Here is a 21,331-nt window from a genome sequence, read left to right as displayed (position 1 = left end):
TCATATTTCTTTTTTAAGTCGCTCCACCTTTTCACCGAATTGTCATATTCAGGATATTTAATTTAATATTATGCTAATATTTCCAAGTTGATTAATTCCGAATAGATAAATATAAATATACTGGTCATTACAGGGAATGTATTTGAGGTAAAATTTACTTCTTACAAAATAACTAAAAGGTTAAAGGCGTTATAAATTTTGAGCACGTTCATTAGTCCCGCATGCAACCCTCGCTCCAGCTTTTAGGTGACGACACACGTCGGAATTTCCTAATAAGATTTCCTTAATTTAAGACTTCCCCTGTACATGCTTCTGTGCACATACAACAAGTACATAGAAACGTACGTCCTCATCGAAGGCTGTTCGGCGCAAACGAGTGAACGCGTATTCTCAAATCAACACGTCTTCACCTGAAATTATTTGCTATACACATTTTAGATAATTTGCATTATAATGTATGTATAAATGTACACTTTATGTTCCAAATTGGTAGGTCTCTATTTTTATAACCGATGCAATAAAGTGTAAATAAATAAAAATAAATACATGTAAGTTGTATATCATCAACATAAATGAACATAAATAAATAAGTTACCTCTCTATAAATGCATCGCCAAAAACAGTACAACTTTTTTATTTTAGTGTAAATGGATTTCTAAGATAAATTGCACGTTAGACTTACACGATTTATCAATGTGTGTGTATGACTAGAGTATTATACTAATATCAAAATATTATAATAATTATTTTTAACTCTGAAAAATTGTGTGCTTTGTTTTGGTATAACTTTAAAAAAAAAACTTATTATAACTTTGTAAAAATAATGTAGTTGCCTCAAAAAATCATGTCATTTCTGCACATGTCTATAGGCGACGGTTACCATTTTCCATCGGATGGGCCGTCAGCTTATTTGCCGTTCTAAGTTGCAATAAAAATGTCATAACACAAATAATGAATTATAATAATGAGTTATTTTCGCTTTTACATTTAAGGATGTAAATATTGAAACTAATTGCTAAAATTTTTAATGTAATAACTACTGGTTTAACTTACATGTAATTAGATCGAAAAAGATAGACTAGTTTCGGGATCAATTCCTGATCCTTTGTCATGAGTAACTGTGACGCGGGCACGAGCCAGCTTGATACTAATTGAACTTTTTCGATTTAATTACACGTAAGTTAAACCGGTAGTTGTTACATCAAAATTTGTGCTTACGAAACTTTTACCAATAATGATTGATAAATGCTCATAAATTTTCATTTATTCCATAACTCTCAAATGACACACCTACACCTGATTTCATATTCCAATATCCGACTTTCGAGAACCCATTCCGGGCGTTTACCCTCTGGCTCACAATTGCTAACAAGATCTCAAATGCAGACTTCTACTATTGATGTCATATATGTTAACGGATGCCAACTACGAGTACGTATTTCCTTTCCGTTATGGTACTCTTTTCTTATTATTTATATAATACTGTTTATACTAGATTTTCATAGCTTGTATACGATTATATCAACATGTTCTTACTAAAATTTGTGTTAATTAAAACGCGCCGATAAATCCTTATTAATAATATATGCGTGAAAGTTTATTTAGCCTTTTAACGTCTTAGCGACTTAACCAAATACTATAAAATTTTATATGTATGAAAAGGGCTACATATCTTTTTATCCTGGCCAGTGAACATATCCGGTCACAGACGATGTTACGTGTAAAAACTAGTAAAAAAATATTTCTTTATAATATGTATAATATTAAGTGCAAAAACAGCTAAAAACCCAACATTACAATAATTATGTACGCCGATGTGTATTGAAAATGCGGTCCAAAATTAGCATAGATATTGCGTAACAGACACAAAAAAATACGGGTGAATTTAGTAGGTACCTCGCCTTTTTGAAGTCTCTTAAATGTGATGCAAATGTAAGTAAACATAAACAATATGAGGTATAATATATAATAATACATACATACATATAATACATACTCTGTAGTCTTGTACATTCTAATATTGAACATAAATAAATGTACGAGAATGCGTGTATGTTTAAGATATGATAAACTAACACGTTCTCAAGGATAAAAGATACTTAAACGAACTGAGGGATAAAAATGACAGAAGTTGGTATCAAGTACATAATAGTACCTAGTAGGATTTCCCTTGTCATATTTTATCAACAGTACTTACAACTCAAGGTTATATAAACTTTTTTTATAAGTTGATGAATATTCTATATATAAGCTTGTTCAAGATTTGGCAGTATAGACGTTTTAATAAAAAGTAAATTTTTCGTACTTGCAATATTAGAACCATAGATATAGACCGTTTAACCGCTAGAAGGTCAAACATTCAAATTTTGTTAACGGATAGAACTACACGCACTTTTGTATTTATTTTAATTTATTATAAAACTTGAGGCACGGACAAGCATTTCATTTCAACCAAGAGCTTCTCACCTTCAAGCGCAAACATACGTGTTTTGGACCTTCGTTGCCGAATAATAATACGCAAAGTACGAGTCAGCGACCATTGGACTCATCGTATGCCAATTCATCGCACAAGTTTTGGACTACGAGAAGTGAGAAGACATCTAGTAAGGATCGAGGTTAAGGCGTCGGAGGAGCAGCAGCAGACAGCAATCGTCCATAAACGCATTCCGGAACGGTCTGCCATCCTCCCTAACCCCATCTCCTTCGCTTCAATTGTGTCACACCGTGCCTTTAGTCACGTTACAATTCTTGTGTTCAGCAATAAGAAGCAGCTTTGTGTCGCAGCTAGCACAGGCTGATCTTACAGACCAAGAATCAAACGTAAGTACCTTCATAATTTGCCAAAATGAGTATAAATGAGGCTAGTGTTAAAATAAATCGTGAAAGATCCCCTAATAGGCTAGTCGCTAATAATGAAAACGATAATGAATTGCTAAAGGATCTAGTCAAGACGCGTGGCATATTAAAAAGCAGGCTTACTAAATTTTCTAATGCCGTTAGTGATATTACCCTCGAACAATTAACTAATCAAAAATGCGCCGATATAAAATTACGCATGCAAGGTATTACAAGCTTATTTGCAGAATTTAGCGATGTTCAAACAAAAATCGAAAAAATTGTACGAGATTCAGATTTAGATTCACAGCTGACGCAACGAGAATTGTTTGAAGATTGCTATTATCATGCACTAGCTCAAGCTGAATGTTTGCTCAAATCGGTAGAGGTCACTAGTGCGTCCAGTAAGGGCAGTAATAGGGCGTCACAGTCTATAAAACTTCCGACCATCTCCCTACCTGTATATGATGGAACGTATGAGCATTGGATCGAATACAGAGACATTTTTCTATCTCTAGTACACAATTCCGATGAAATTAGCGATATACAGAAATTCCACTACCTAAAATCGTCACTAAAGGGAAGCGCGGAGTTAGTTATCGATTCCTTAGAATTCTCTGCTAGTAACTATGTGGTAGCATGGGAACTACTTCTCAACAGATACAACAATAGCAGTCTGTTGGTGCATAACCACGTTAAGGCCTTATTCACTATTCAAAAACTTTCTAAGGAATCACCACATGCACTCAGAAAACTGACAGATATTATTCTTAGAAATTTACGCGCATTAAAAATATTAGGTGAGCCTACTGAGTACTGGGATACGTTAATTATATTTATTATAACGTCTAAGTTAGATGAAACCACCGAACGTGAATGGGAACAATTTAAATGCACCACACGAAAATATATTAATGATATTTCTTCACTGAAGGTAGATGATTTACTCATGTTCCTTAGAGACAAGGCTGACATGTTGGAAACATTGCTAGTTTCACACAGAGTTAACAGTGACGTTAAAACTCAAAACGCGACTTTACAACAATCGTCACATTATCCGTCACATAAAACATCACATCATAAAGTGCACTGCAATGTTTCCACCAATAAGTCACAGCAAGGTCGAATCACGTCTACTAAGAAATCGTGTTTAATGTGTAACGCCGATCATCCACTTTATTCATGTCAAACATTTTTGGACACTAACTTAGACGCTAAACTGCAATTTATAACCGCAAATAAATTATGTGAGAACTGTTTACGTCCAGGGCATTCAGTTAGTATGTGCAAATTTGGACCTTGCAGACTGTGTTTTAAAAAACACAACACGCTTATTCATAATAACGTGACTGATCGAGTAGCGGTCGTATCAATGCATCTAGCCGACAACGAAACCCCGGGTTCTAGTCAAATGACCCCCGCGACCGTCGCACCGCCCGCGCAGTCCATCCCCGCGCAAATTCATTCGTCTCGAGTAAACAGTACACACATAGATAATTTTAATTTAATTCACAAACAATCTACTATGCGACCCGTTTTATTGTCTACAGCTATAGTCGAGATAGCCGATAGGTACAATAAGTTTCACTTAGCACGCGCGCTTCTCGACTGTGGTAGTCAACATTGTTTTATTTCTAAACCACTATGCGATTTAATTAATATAAATTTAATACAGTCCACTTGCGAAATTCGAGGTGTCGGCAACACAGTAACAACGTCATCACAGATATGTGATATCGAGATCAAATCACGCATTGACAATTACTCCGCACGCATTAAATGTTTTGTGTTGCCGCACATTACATCTACGCTACCTACTGCTATGTATAGTCAACGCGCGCAGTCGTTTATGATACCTGACTATATACAGCTGGCTGATCCACAATATTATGAATCTCAAAATATTGATATTTTAATAGGCGCAGACTTATTTTGGGACTTATTATGCGAGGGTAAAATGAGATTACCCAATGGACCCTTTTTACAAAATACAAGGTTAGGTTGGATTATTTCAGGGCCTATTGAGTTTAACACGCACAATATCAATACGTCTGTCCAATGTAACTTCACTCAATCTATTGACACTCAGTTACGACGGTTTTGGGAGTTAGAAGAGGTGCCTAAAACTAGTGACATACAGACTGACGAAGAACGCTCTTGTGAGGAAGCTTTCATTCGTACTACCACGCGCAATAGTGACGGAAGGTTTTGCGTCAGCTTGCCACTGAAACAGTCGCCATCTGTTTTGGGTGAATCTTTGTCACAAGCTGAACGTCGTTTTTTGGCACTAGAGAGGCAATTAGAACGTAATTCTAACTATAAAAAAATATATTTTAAATTTATACACGAATACATCGGATTAGATCATATGACGCGAGTAACTTTATATGGAACCCCACACTTCTTTTTACCTCATCACGGCGTGTATCGTGAGCACAGCAGCACAACAAAACTTCGCGTGGTGTTCGAGTCGAGTGCCGCCACCAGTAGTGGAGTGTCTTTAAATGACATTCAACAAATCGGACCTCCAGTGCAGGGTGATTTAGTTGACATTTTGCTTCGTTTCAGACAACATAGGTACACTGCTTGTGCAGACGTCGAAAAGATGTACAGGCAGTGTCTCCTAAACGAATTACAACGCGATCTCCAGTTGATTGTGTGGCGTGACAATCCATCTGAACCGTTAGGTATTTATCAATTAAACACGGTAACGTATGGGACAGCCTCCGCACCGTTTCTTATTGTTAGGTGTCTAAAGCAGCTGGCACTCGAATGCAAGGTCTCAGAAGAAGGACTCTTCTATTTAGTACAAAAAACTTTTGTACAAAATAGAACGGCAGAAATATATGAGTTGGGGAAGGAACTTCCATGGCGTCATGTCAGAGAGAAGGAAAACCCAGCTGATCTGATCTCGCGCGGTATTCAGATGGAGGATCTCTCATCTTCTGCTTTATGGTGGGAAGGCCCATCTTTTCTTCGTCACACTAACTTCAGTTGCAATAATGTATCGTTAAATTCATTTGACTCTCAGCAACTATTGCCTGAGCTGAAATCCAGTGTGACACATTCCTACGCTACTGATCAAGACTGCGAACGTACATTATTTCCATTTGTTAGATTTTCTCAATATAGTCGCATGAGACGAACTGTCGCATATATACAACGTTTTATCCATAATACGCGCAATAAAAATACTCAACGGTCAGGTACTCTCACTGTCGATGAATTGAGGGAATCTGATATAACTTTGGCTCGACTGTCTCAACTAGAATCGTTTCCAGATGAGTATAGGTTACTCACAAATAATAGTACTCTAGTTAATAAGCATAATTTGTCTAAATTAAATTTATTTATTGATAAAAATAAACTAATTCGTGTTGGTGGTCGGATTGTAAATTCTCCCGACTTTAATTTTGATAAAAAACATCCGATTTTAATTTCATCTAAACATATTTTCTCCCTACTACTATTCAGACACGAACACAAGCAGTTGTTGCACGCAGCTCCACAGGCGCTTCTTTATAACTTACGTGAAACGTGGTGGCCAATTGGCGGTAGAAACTTAGCAAGGAAGGTTGTTTATGATTGCATTATTTGTAAACGCTTGAGAGGTATGACCCCTACTCCCCTTATGGGAGATTTACCAAAGGAACGCTTAACTTCGGGCTTTCCTTTTATGCGTTCTGGGGTGGACTACGCCGGACCAATGCTCATACTTAATCGTAAGGGTAAGGTGCTAGGACGACAAAATGCTATGTGTGCTTATTTATTTGTTTTGTAACGCGCGCTGTACATTTAGAACTCGTCAGTGACTTGTCAACAGATGCATATTTATTAGCGTTAAAGAGATTTATATCTAGGCGTGGCAAACCATGTGAGATTTTTTCTGATAATGGTCGAAATTTTGTTGGATTGATGAATGACTTTAAACATTTTTTAGCTAATTGTTCGTCACAGATTATAGAATATGCCACGGCTCAGAATATTCAATTCACATTCATACCGCCTTATGCGCCTCATTTTGGCGGATTATGGGAAGCTGGAATTCGGTCCTGTAAGAATATTTTACGTCGTATAGTAGGAAACGCGCACTTAACCTACGAGGAGTTCAGTACAGTGTTGACACAAATTGAAGCGGTCCTGAACTCCCGTCCTTTAAGCCCTATGTCCTCAGATCCACAAGATTTGTCGCCTCTTAGTCCAGGCCATTTTCTGGTGGGACGTCCACTTACTGCGCCTGCTGGTGATGACTTCACTGAGACGCCTGTTCATCGACTGACACGTTATCAACGAGTTGAGCAGATTCGACAGCAATTTTGGTCCCGTTGGGCGAAGGAATACGTGTCAGAACTTCAAATAAGGACTAAAGGAAGGAAGAACACACTTGAACTGCAGCCTGATATGCTAGTAGTTATTAAGGACGACAACCTACCGCCGCTAAAATGGCATCTCGGTCGAATAGTGAAGATCTTCCCTGGCAAAGACGGCATCACTAGAGTAGTCGATATTCGCACATCGTCAGGTGTCGTGAGACGCGCTTACAGCAAGATATGTCCCTTACTTGATGACTAATTCTAGTTTTAAGGTTTTAAAATTGAAAGCTGAAGCTTCCAAGGCCGGGGGCATGTTCAAGATTTGGCAGTATAGACGTTTTAATAAAAAGTAAATTTTTCGTACTTGCAATATTAGAACCATAGATATAGACCGTTTAACCGCTAGAAGGTCAAACATTCAAATTTTGTTAACGGATAGAACTACACGCACTTTTGTATTTATTTTAATTTATTATAAAACTTGAGGCACGGACAAGCATTTCATTTCAACCAAGAGCTTCTCACCTTCAAGCGCAAACAAAGCTATTAACTTTTACCCGCGACTTCGTCTGCGTGACCGGGACATGTATATAGACCCGGATTTAAAGTAGCCCATAATTTTCTCCGACCTATACAGTGCGTGTACAAATACCAAATTTTATAGTGATTGGTTAAGCCGTTACGGCGTTATAAGGTAACAAATGAACAAACTCATTTTAACATTTATAATATCAGTAAGGATTAATGATTGAGCAGTCTGTTAATAATAAAAATTTTCACAGGTAGAAAGAACCTTGAATTTACATCTGGTTTCGGAAGGAACAAGATATATAAAAGTAGGGCAAACGAGGTCTGAAGCTGGATCGAATTTGCTGGAAGTTTATAGCGTGAGTTGCGATTCGCAGGCGAGATGTTAATCCCGGACAAGGGTTATAATATGTTTTGTTACCTCTTTGGGTGTTTATAACAAGATTTTCTTTAGGGTGTAGCTTAATAATGAAATCATAATTATAAATAAATCTTCTGTTTGTTTCATAAATTTTATGTATGTATATTACAAAATACTGTACCTACTCACTGTTTTCTATGTATGTATTGAAAGACAGGCTTTTCCAAGCTGGAAAACGTGTGACACCGTGACCTTTCATGATCTTTCGTGTTCACCCATTTTTTTAAAGTTCGCTGCTAATTTTTATCAGTGATAAGAATTTTAAGATGGTTTTTGTAGCGATGTTTTTATTTTCTCAAGATATAAAGTGTATTATCCAAAGGAGATATATTGGCTACAGCCACAAATTAAGTGCTGCGCCGTTTCTTGCTAATTGTGACAAAATCTGCAAATACTTTTTGGATATAAGCCTAGTTGGGCCATGTGCTTGTTTTCGTAAGAAATGTATCTTAAATCTGTAATATAACTTGAGACTCTCAAACAAATTTACTCGAATATAAAACTTTTTTTTCTCCCGTTTTTCCCCACGTGATCAGGATAAAAGCAACGTATGTCCTTCTCCATCCCGCCAAATTTAAAAACATGAAATTTAAAAAAGGCCGGCTGGTCATGTTATCAGCAATACACGCTACGCCATATAAGCTTAGATCCATCGGTTTAGAACAATGAAATTTTTCATAGAACATCCTTTTATATGTATGTAGGGGAGCACTAATATGAATAAGCTATTTGGGTTTGTGCGGACAAACCATCAATAACGATCAACACATAGTTAATAATAGTAATTCTCATCTAGGTATGATAATTTAGAACTTCGATCGGCAAATGTAATAACGTTTCAATCATGACATAAATCAAATGGTATTAACATGGGAATAAACCTAATAACCACAATGGCAATATATAAAAAAATTCTTAAAAAATATTTAAATTATTTTATATAATTACGACATGTTATAAAATAAAGTCCACCACTATCTGTCTGTCTGTATGTTTGCGATGATTATAAAAAACTACTAAACGTATTTACATGCGGTTTTAATTCGTAAAGGCTTTATGTAAATTGGTTGAAATATGATGATAATTTTTAAAGATGTCGGAAAAAATTGAGCCGTCTGGGAACTTCCATCGAAAATGCTACATACTCCATTTAAGATAAAGCAATATATGGTAAGATTGTGTCTCTTTTATAGATCTACAAAAATACCATATTTACGTATGTTTATCTGATTATATTGATGTCTATCTTTTAAAGATAGCTTACAATACCTATTATGGTATTTGCAAAAGCTATTTAAGACACAATATTAATCATTATCAAATACTTGCACAATAGGAAATAAAATACATTAAAAGTATTCCAAATTGTGTAGTAATATGTTACATTTAACTCGTATTTATATTTTTTATTCTTACACATAGGATTTCCCTAGAGACTACAGTATGGGGTTTTTCAAAAAGCGTAAACTAAGGTTTCTTCAAGGTCGATAACACGCACTTGACATCCCTAGTGTGGCAGGCTACAAAAACGGTTTATCATTAGACGGGCTGTATACTTGATTGCCACATTCGTAATTAAAAAAAAATATTTAATGCAACAAGCTAATGCAAAAAATATAAACACATCTGTTCTGCTACCCGTGCGAAGCCAGGGCGAGTTGATAGTATTGTATAAATGTTAAATCAAATACTTAGTGCAGTAAGTCTGTGGTATAAATAAAAACCTGACTACTATCGGCAACTGGATCTTTAGATGTTTGTAGGTTTGTTATTCTATTACGCTTAAACGATTGAAGGAATTTGAACAAAATTTGGTATACGGGTGGGTTATATTTAAACTTAACATATAGGGTACATTATATACTGATTCACGCAAGCAAATTCGTAAGAAACAAATAGTACACTGTAATTATAACAATATTATTGTGCTCGTATACCAACTTTGCAGTAGAACCTTCACTTAAGAAAATACTTATACAAGTCGCATATGGAGCTTTCATCCACACTAACGCCACAACGCCAATATTAAATAATGTCATATGGGCTTTGTGATTTTTTTTATACCACTGAGGTGGAAAACAAGCATACGGCTCACCTGATGGTAAGCGGTTACCGTAGCCTATGTACGTCTGCAATACCAGGGGTGTTACGCGCGCGTTGCCGACCCTGAATAAACTTCTTTATCATCCTTTTGAAGAACCCCATGCTGTAGTCTCTTGGGAAAACCTCGGCAGGAAGATTGACTAATAAATAATAATGAAGTTGAAGCAGTAGCTTTTACCGAAATCGGTCATCATCATTATCAGAATATGTGTTATTGCTATTAAAACTGTTGTTTTTAACAGAAGGTAAATAAAAAACAAAGTGTCGTTTGATAAACTTCATTTAATAACTCAATTTCTTTAATTAAATATATTCAAACCCTAAATAAATTTTAAAACTGAATCAGGGTTTATTTGGAATTGTTTGGTGGTGATTGAGAAATGACTACATTATCGATATCTATTTTACATTAGTTTAAAAAAAAAACTAAACTAGTAAATTTAGCTTAAAATCTAAAGGCATTTTGTAAAATAATAGGTAAACAAACAGGCAAAAAAATGTTGTTTCTACTTTTTAAAATATTCAGAACATATAAAACAATGAGTAGTCTTTCTTGTTTTCTTTTACATACTGTTTTATTTTATACTGTATGTAACTTTTTGTTGTTGTCAATAAATGTTTTCTTTCTTTCTTTCTTCTTTCTTTCTAAATTCCATACATGTAAAATATTGTCATGAATCTATATAATTATTTGACACTTTTGGAAGCTCGTAAGCAAACTTACAAACTCTTAAGGTCACAATAAAGAAGTCACGTAGAAGGACAAATGTAACAATTTATTGTCGTTACGATAAACTCGGCTTCGAAAACTCCTGGCTCACCTTTGGCTTAGAACGGATAAAGGGAATCGATAAAGATAAGTTTGTTATTCTGATACTTTAAATTCGTTTTCAAATGAGTTTTTGTTAGTTACTTATTTACGCTGTATTAAATTCTTTTTAATAGAATATTGGTCGTATTTTTTACTACTTAGCTGTTTTTCGCAATATTATCCGCGTGAATGAATATGTAAAATATCCTTTATATTTCGTTTGGATATAACCTAGCCGATGTAGGTCTCGGCATAGAAAAGGCCACCCTTTTCTTTTTTTTTGAAATTTCTTTATTTTTAAATGGCATTCATAATAAGGTGGTTCTCATTAGGTGTGATATTTTTTATGATATATGTTTGACGAGTATACCTCACTATACCGAATCGATATTCATATTCATTTCTGCATTTCAAAGAACGTATTTTATATATACTTGCTTTATTTTTCATAGCTATTAGTTTTTTGTCTCCACCAATTCACAATTTTTATCAGATATTCAAAGATTAAATGGAAGAAATCCATTATATATATAAGAATAAGATAAGTCTGTCATTATACTCATTATTTTCTTCTGCTAGAACTCTGTATCCTATAATTTAATTCTTTACTATAAATAAACTGTAACGAACGAACGAACAATCGAACAAACCTACTCCTGTATTATTTTTATTTTAACTATGTGATACAGCAGCTTTAGTACTGCTGTTTTCATTTGTGGCGTAAATAATTTTTTCTTTTGATGCAAAATATCTTGAACGCTGGCATTTCCTCGTTTTAAAATTTTGAATGTAATGCATCTTTTTTTTATGCAACTTGGAATGGCAAACAAGCTGACGGCCCACCTGGTGGAAAGTGGTAATCATCGCCTATAGACATGAGCAGTACCATGGACATAACAGACCATACTGTTTCTCCCATGATATCCCCCATGCGTTGCCATTTCTGAGGACTCAGGTGTTATTCTTCTGTATCCTATAATTTCTCTGCCACCCTTCAAACCAAAACACAGTCATGCAAACACAACTGCTTCACGGTAGAAACATGAATGGGACAGAGGTGCCCAAGCAAACGACTTTTGTACAAAGTCTCTATCTGGTAATTTGTGTATGTAATATATCTATAGCATATCTATTACATATTCATCGTTGTAATGTTCTCGGGTGTACTTGTTTAAGAACGTAATTACTTTTATTTATTTATTGGAAACTATTTGGAAAACAAAGGCTTAGAAGCATGAAATATAAATAAGTTACATATAGTAAAACAACTAAACTTTAAGACAATTTTAGACAGAAATAATGTGTAGAATGTAAAAACACTTACATGAAACAAATAAATGTTAAGATAGTGAATACAAAATAAATAATTTTCTATATAATCATATCATCATCGTTGTGATATGGTAGAATTATCATAATTATTATCACTTCACACAAAGATAATAGAATCATATGTACATGATTCATATTAATAGGGCCTAAAAGTTGTAAAAATTATAACAATATAACGTTATATTACTATAGTGACCAACAAGTAAACATGCTTGTGAATAAAGCCACTGTTTTGGCATCACATGAAAAGGACTTTAATTGCGTTTGCGAACAATTAATTTGCGATAGAATATTTTTAACTCGATTACAATTACCAAGTTTTACTCCACAAAATATAACCGATTTCAACAGTGAATAAAAAGAATATTTTTATTTTAAAATTCAACCACAGATTGATAAAATTTCAAAATGACTAAAATAAGAGTATATATATATGTATATTTCAGATAAAAAGCATTTTTCAAATCGGTTTATAGTTGTCAATAACGGGGTTCAGTGGTAACAATAATAAAAAAAAACAACCGAATTGAGAACTGTTTCTTTTTTTAAGTTGGTTGAAATTATACTAACACGTGAGTAAATTTTAAAAATTTAATGTTAAAATCTAATCAAAATTTCTATATATATTCTTTTATCTAAGGTATCGCATTAAAAAGAGAATTAATCTTCAATTGTGGTTACTTACTAAAACTATTTACATATTCCTTTTTCTCAAAAATATAATTCTTATTTTACTAATATTATGAAAGTAGAAGTGAGTTTGTTTGCTTTTTACCTGTTAACGCCTAAATATCTAAACCAATGACTATAAAATTTGATATAATATTATAAGGGATAGACATAGGCGTCTTTTTATTTCACTCAGTAAACACCATTCAGTTCACCCGTATCCTGGTCACCCGAACGAAGAAAATGCTTGTTATATATAAAAGTGAGTTTGTTTGTATGTCTGTTATCTCTTAGCGTCTTAACAACTTAAGGATACTTTTTATCCTGGCTATTGATCATTTCTCAGTCACGCAGATGAAAAGTCGCGAGTTAAACCTAGTTCGTTTTAAAGTTGCAGATATATTTCTTAAAATTAGCTGCCATAACTGTGGAATGTATCATGGACTAAAATTAATAATATCTGATAAGTAAAATACGATAAACTGATAAAAACATAATGACTCAAATTAACTACTTATATATTATATGTATTATCTAGTAAGGAACTAATTTGAGGTGAACAGTTCAGTGTGTGAAGTTAGACTGTGAAAGTGATCATGATGCAAAAAATTATATATATTTTGTCATTAACTTTTGTTTGTAAGTTCTTCATAATAAAAATTATGTATAATTCGACTTAAATATTCAACTTTTCTTTAATATTTATTTTTAAACAAATATTCAAAAAAAGGGAGGAATTCTTTTTGCGATTAAAAATTTACTTCTACGTATTAATTTATTTACTAAATTTGTTATAAATTATTGTAAAATTATATAAAATCTGTATACGTTTGATATTTGACATATAACGTTAGCTTAGGTAATTTTTATTCCTTTACAGGTTCATATGGAGGTACATTAGACTCAACTGTCACAAATTCTGCATCGGAAAGAATTATAAATGGACAAAACTCCACACATCAGGAGTACCTGTATGCGGTAATAATTATATATTTGTTATATTTATATTGAATGTTATTGATAGGTTATTGATAGATATTAATGAAGTCAATGGTATTTTTTCTCATACTTGACTACTTAAATTATATGTTAACGATAATTTTTAAAATGTAATTGCTAATTATATGGTTAATATGAATCTAAACCTAGTTAGAAGTAAATTTTCCTATTTTTTCATTATATGATGGGTTTCCGCTTGGTCTTATTTGATAAATAGAGAGGGCAAGACTTAATATGAAATACACGTACCCAAAAGATAACTTCACTATTGACTTAAAAACATTTTTGAATTTAGAATCGTCGAATATAGATCATCTCAATGCATTAAATACCTTACAAGATACCTTCTATATCACTCCTCAATAATACCATTTCATCTTCGTCCATTTAGAAACTCGGTATCAGTCTATTTATGTCTAAACCCTAGCTAACTAGGTCGCATTCGGGAGTAATTTATTCTTGAATCTCGAACAAAGTCTGGCAATGGTCACGAAAGTGTGACAACTATATTTAGCCAGACTTTTAAGCTTTTATAACGTCCAGGTTTAGAAGGTGTAATATTAGCTAAACTTGGACTTTTTTACACAAGATATTTTGCAGTCGACGTCTACAACCTAGACTATAAAAAATAATCGAATAAATAATGCCTAGTGATGTATTAAATATTTCACTTTATGAAAACTTAAATCGGAAGTGTTCAATGTGGTTTTTTATCTGCTATTTGTACTCGTATAATTCTTCAGAACTATACAAACAACATAAAAAGAGTTTTTTTTTTTATGTTGCTTTAGAACTCCGGCATTATAAAGTGTTTCGGATTTTTGTTTTATTCAATTGCATTTTTATAAATATCTTAGTTTTGTTTTATTTTGTAATATTTTAAATTCAAGATCGCGATTGAATCCGACACGATTATAATTACGAGTAAATAATTCCACGTGGAAACGTCGCCAATAAAAATTAGGTATGTAGGTAGGTACTATTTACCTGTAATCGCGTCGCGTCCTGACTGTGAACATAAAATATGGTTAAAAACCGCGAAAGTTTAAAATTAATTATGTTAAGTAATATTAAAATATATACATATATGTATATTGTATATAATCATGCTTGATATATATTTACTTGCCATTATGTGATGAAAATTGTTTAATTGTTTAATAAATAAACGCAGGTATACCTGCGTATATTTATTCAACAATTACTTTCAATAGTATTTATTTATTAAGATTTTAAAGCAATCACAATTTTGGAATAAAAAATGTGTTATTCTCACAGGTCTCAATACAACGTATTAGTGGAAATGTAGCTGAACATGCGTGTGGTGGTGCGTTGATCACATACCGACATGTCTTGACAGCTGCTAGGTGTACCTACAGTATCGGTAGTGCAGGGTAAATACAATGAACATTTATATATATATATATATATATATATATATATATATATATATATATATATATATATATATATATATATATATATATATATATATATATGTTATATATGTATAGACGCATATGTAAACACATGGTCTAGACCATACACCGAGATAGTGCGGGCTATAAATGCGATCAAAAAAAATTAACTATTCATTTTTTGGAGGAATAAGCAAGCGCTCTACGAGTTTTACTATGAAGTTTTACTAGCATTAAATAATGTTTAAATAAAATAAATATAATATATATTGCTAAATAATAATATAAGAAAATTATCTCGCACATAAGTAAAGTCCTTTTTGTATTATTTGAAATCACTTCATTAAATTTAAAACCATAATAAATTATAATTCTGACAATATTTCGGATATAATTGTATATTTTAATATAATTTTTATAATAATTTTCCATTAATCATATTGAAATTGTAATAATATATAAATACCAAAATAAAGTCTGTTTATTTGATATCGTTTATTCTGCAGGAATGTGATACCAATTGTTACAAGTGAACTTCGAGTATTCGCAGGCGCGGATTTACTTACAAATACTTCAAATGACAGAATAAGGAATGTAGCAAACTATACTGTGCATCCAAATCATATAGTCCAGCCATCTCATGTCAATGATATTGCTATTCTCAATGTAAGTATGATTATTTTGTTGAGTTCAACATAATTAGTTACTTATTAATATGAACATCGCATAAAATCATACTAATATTACATTTAGGAAAATTTGTAAAGATGTTTTTATGTTTGTTACTCAATCACAATTAAACCGCTGAGTGGATTTGAATGTAATTTGGTACATGTCTAGGTTATATCTTAATACATAGGATACTTTATATACTAATTCACGTGAATAAAGACGCAGGAAACAATTGGATTATAATAATAATACGGTAAGTGACCGATATAGGCGGGCACAGTATGAAAGATAAGTAAATTGTATGGCCGGAAATGTAATTCGAAGAAATTAGAACAAACTGAGGAAGATTGTCGAGTGGCCGCCCAGTATAGGCAAATTCTGAACGACTAATCAATCCTACCAATCATTATTAAACCTTAAACCTCGTGCAAGGTACCGCTATCTCAAATGTCGATTCTGGGGTTTATTTGAGTTTATATATTCATTCTATGAAGAAAGTCTTATGGTCCCGGCATAGAATTGGCCACTCTTTCCTTTTCTATGGGAGTCGTAAGAGGCGACTAAGAGAACTAAATGGTCAAGGGATCTCTCTTAAAACATCACCAAAACCTTATTGCGGTTGCCAAGCTGCCTAACAAGCTTAGCTTACTGGTAAAACCCATCTATGTTCAACGGTGGAAAGTTAACGGTTGATGTGATATTGATTCATTCTATGATATATTCTTTTCATAAACTTATCATTTTTCTTTATTCATTCTTTAAAGATTTTTAACTCCATTTTGATATTTTTCTGTGTATAAAGTGTCACTTCCAACGACTAGATTTGTTCCTAAGATTATGCCTAAAAAAATGAGAGGTTACTATGTAAATTATTTCTATTTAATCTTTCAAATAAATAAAATATGAAATATTTAAATTCAAGTAAATTTAATATTAAGCATTTTTGAATGCAGTTCGGCTTGCAATTTCAGATGAGAGAAGATTTATGGAACAACCTGTTTATCTTATAGTATCTAATCTAACATTAAATTTTCAGTTAATCGTCCCGTTTCCAGAAACTGTTGTAAGACCACTGCCGTTAGCGGCTGCTAACTCAACCCCTGCCGACTTCACTGTGTGCTCTGTTGCTGGTTGGGGTGCACGAACTGTCGGATCCACAGTAAGTTTCCTTTTTATATAAGGTGTTTAGTATATGCTTTGCATCGGCGTGTGTAGAGACTTCGCGACTTTCATATGCCATTTTCATGCCATTTTTATTAATTATATTCTATATATTATTTCCTAGTGGTTCAACGACGCTAACAGCATACCACAAGGGTAACAATTAAGCATATGATGACAAAAAGTCACTGTAGCCTATGGACGCCTGGAGATGTTACTAACTAGGTGTCACGTGCACATTGCTGACCCTGAAGAAACCTTAAAATATCCTTTTTGAAGAACCCCGTACTGTAGTCTCTAACAATGTTCCTTGACGGGAAACCATAACCTAAGCACTCGCGGGAGGAAATTTCATCTAAAATGAAATGGCAGATCAAGAAAAGCATACATTAAATATAATAAGATTTGCTTTGCATAACTTGCCGACTTTTTGAGCCTCTTGTGATCATAGCGAGAAAGAGAAAATATTAATGAATTAGTACATTTAACAACATGGATATAAAATAGTGACTGTAGCTATCTAATCATGAATAGGATTATGGATGTTAAGGAATACATACTATGTCGCTCATGATGCTCTTCATGTGATACCGCTTTCCATCAGGTGGGCTGTCAGCTTGTCTTACAAGTTGTGTATATAAATATACAATACAATTGCATAATTTGATTGTTGTATATTTTTCAGACACCTTCCGCTGTACTACAAATTTCTTCTACATATATTTACAATCATGATACATGCGCGGCCATATTTCATAGTGTACAGAATTTGGGAAATGTTTTACCTACCATGATATGCGCAGCAAATTTTAATGCCCTTGCTGCGAATTGCGATGTGAGTACCATTATTCATTCTTACACTTTTTTTTATTGTATCAATAATCTACTATTAATAGATATAAGTATGTTACTCATATCAGCTTGTGATTGATATTAGTTACGTATTTATTTATATCTTTAAAGTATTTATTACTTTGACCACTTGGATTTATAGCAGTTGCTATACCTCTAGCTTTTGACTCAAATCGGCGACTATACATTATATTACTATTTCTAATATGACCAAAGTAATATCTATTTGAATATTGTAAACTTTTGTGCTATACTTTTCCTGTAATATATAATATTACTGTTTTTATGTAATAGGTAGTTTAATAAATTTTAACTTTTTCTTTTAAAAAATACACAAACTCAGGATCCGTATCTGCAAGAAAATATTTGACGTGTAAATGTGGTTGGGATACTTAAAAAGTTAATAATTTTATAACTAATATTTCAGGGTGATCAAGGTAACGCGTTAGTATGTGATGGCGCATTAACTGGAGTATTATTTTTACCGACCGATTGCCTAAAGGGTGTTTCGATAAATCCAGTAATTCCAGAAATATACACGAAGGTTTCCAATTATACAACATGGATACAAAGCGTCACATCTTCCTCATCGGCTCTAAAGTCAGAGATTTTCGCTGTATTAATACTAACTATATTTCAAGGGATTTTTATGAAAGTAGCAAATTAAATTGGTTAATTTTTATTCAGGTTTAAAGTTATTACTAACATAGTTATTAAATTTCTTAATCTAATCTAACATAATTGATGGAACAAAGTAATTGTTATTTACCTTGTAATAATCTAGGTAAATCCCCATTTAAACATTATTTTTATACGTGATATTAACTTGATGTAAAAAAATAAATTATATAGTTTTGATAAGATACTTAAGATACTGTTTGTAGAATTACGGCTTATTTATTTATTTTTATTTAACTCTATTGCACCAAAAACAAAACAATAAATAATGGCATATACACAATTAAACTGAAATACAGTAGCATGAAGTACAGGTTAAAATATACAATGTAAAGATACAAAAGGCGGTCTTATCGCTAGGGTAATCTTTTACAGACAACCTTTGGCTAAACGAGAACATATAGAAGTGGGTAGATGGCGCAAGAGTGAATTAATAATTTTTACGCATAATGCACAAAAACATCACATACATATTGTTTATTAGACTACTTATTATAACAAATAATATATACTACATATAAATATATACATGCTATGTATACACACTAGGCTTAATACTGTAATTTTTTTTATTTCGCCAAATTCTAATAAACATTTACTTGATTTCAGAGTATATTGTTTTATTTATGATTTAGCTGTTAAGTTTTTTGAATTTTTGTTACTTAATCATGCCTAAATAATTAATTACATCTGAATTAAATTTACTATGTGTTCTCTTAAGATATAATGGACTATATCTTGAGGAAACATATCGAATACCTATATATTATCCTAAATGTCAGAAGCAAACCCGCAGTAAATGCTTTGTAGTTTGTTGACTAATAACTATCGTGAATTGGATTTTATTGTAATTTTTAAGCATTTTATTTATAAGCATTTTTACTCACGTATTAACTTCTGGATTGCTCGGCCTTTTTCGAAGTTGATAGAGAGCCTTTATTTTTAAGTTAATACCTGAGTTAATATGATATAAGACTTGGTAAATTCATAATAAAATTAATAGTATATATACAAGACTTGGTAAATTCATAATAAAATTAATATATTAACTGCTATAAGTATCTTATTTCAACGAGTGAATAAATTTCTGGGTATAATTTTAATCCTTAGAAAATAACTAAAAGGTCAAAATATGTTATAAATTTTGATCACGTTCATTAGTCCCGCATGCAACCCTCGCTCCAGCTTTTAGTCGTCGTCACACGTCAAAATTTTTTAATAAGATTTCCTTAGTTTAAGACTTCCCCTGTACATGCTTTTGTATACATTCAGCAATTACACATTCGTACATACGCACTCATAGATTATCATCGAAGACTATTCGGGTCAAACAAAATCTCAAATCAACACGCTTTTACCCGAAATTACGTACGATATACATTCCCAAATATTATAATTTTGTACATGCATGGATATCGATAATATTTTTTTTATATCTTTATGAAAGCAGGTAAACATGTTCCATATGACTACCATGAATTGAAAATGAAAGTACAGAATCAAACAATACAAGAATAATGTTTATATTATCATGAAAGAAATATTATCTATCAAAATCGTTGTGAGTAAATTTCAATTGTTTTGATAATTTACGTTATAAGTTTTTCGATAAATAACACCTCGATTTTGATATGGAGGTAACTCATGCACGGAATTTTGGTATCAGCTTTCATGGTAAACACTCTGTAACTATAAGAATATTAACTGTTCCTACGATTTCATCCATCTAATACTGATTTACTGGTATTAAAAGAAGCCTATATTCCTCTCTATTATATTTATAATGTGTATTTACATTACATGTATACTAAATCAATAAAAATTCGTTGAATTGTTATTATACGAAGTTAAGTATACATGAGTAAAACTTACTTAAATCTATTATTTACTTATTATATAATTTTTAAGACGCAATTGTGATGCAAGTAAAATATACTTTAGGTATTAGAAGTTCATTTTCGATAAATAAATGTTTAACATTCTTTATGCTTGTAAATGTATTACAATAATCCGTTTTATACTATAAAAATACGAGTATAACGATATAACGAGGCTGTTAACTCGAATCATTGCACTCGGTCAGAGCAAGGTCTTTTTGAATGCCGGAAGCATATCACGTAATCCCTTTTATGCTACCGGCTTATTATGATCTTAAAATGGAGATTTTTAGAATTGATAGAAAGACATATTCTCTACTTTTAAAAAGTATTGTATACGTAACTTACTATTTTTTTACGTTTGTATACCTAACTACTTATTATTATATATTTTAATAATAAAGATGAATAAGTCATACATAATCACACATTTTTATAAAGATTTTAAGTAATATAGAATTTATTAATAAATATCAATTAATCTTTATATACTAATATATATTTATGAATACTAATGTATATTTTGTGAATTGGAAATATTAGATTATATCATTATCATCATTATCATTATCGTATTAGACATTATCTGTCCACTGCTCTTCATAGGCCTCCTTCGTAGACTGCTATATGGAAAGATATGGAGCCATCTGCATTTATTGACT

The 21,331-nt window shown here is 32.4% G+C and overlaps 1 protein-coding gene across 1 annotated transcript; it reads left to right on the top strand.

Annotated features, from left to right (window-relative positions):
- Positions 1 to 13,508: 13,508 nt before the first annotated feature.
- Positions 13,509 to 19,402, top strand: LOC113515393 (trypsin delta-like). The gene is made up of 7 exons (XM_026899578.3): positions 13,509 to 13,651; positions 13,893 to 13,990; positions 15,290 to 15,405; positions 15,936 to 16,095; positions 17,138 to 17,260; positions 17,948 to 18,097; positions 18,542 to 19,402. The coding sequence occupies exons 1-7, from the start codon at positions 13,609 to 13,611 to the stop codon at positions 18,779 to 18,781; spliced, it is 930 nt and encodes a 309-aa protein (XP_026755379.1). The 5' UTR covers positions 13,509 to 13,608; the 3' UTR covers positions 18,782 to 19,402.
- The last annotated feature ends 1,929 nt before the right edge of the window (positions 19,403 to 21,331 follow it).

The sequence above is a fragment of the Galleria mellonella genome, unplaced genomic scaffold (genome assembly GCF_026898425.1).
Source record: "Galleria mellonella isolate WM207_F2 unplaced genomic scaffold, CSIRO_AGI_GalMel_v1 utg173, whole genome shotgun sequence".
Taxonomy (NCBI): Eukaryota; Metazoa; Arthropoda; class Insecta; order Lepidoptera; family Pyralidae; genus Galleria; species Galleria mellonella.
Note: the sequence above shows the minus strand (reverse complement) of the source record. Positions and strands in the feature narration are given on the sequence as shown.

Bases quoted from the DNA above. Each gene is read 5' to 3' on its own strand.
- LOC113515393 (XM_026899578.3), top strand. From the start codon at position 13,609: ATGATGCAAAAAATTATATATATTTTGTCATTAACTTTTGTTT. The intron at 16,096-17,137 runs GTAAGTATGATT...TTAAATTTTCAG, and splicing joins ATGATATTGCTATTCTCAAT to TTAATCGTCCCGTTTCCAGA. The intron at 18,098-18,541 runs GTGAGTACCATT...CTAATATTTCAG, and splicing joins CCCTTGCTGCGAATTGCGAT to GGTGATCAAGGTAACGCGTT.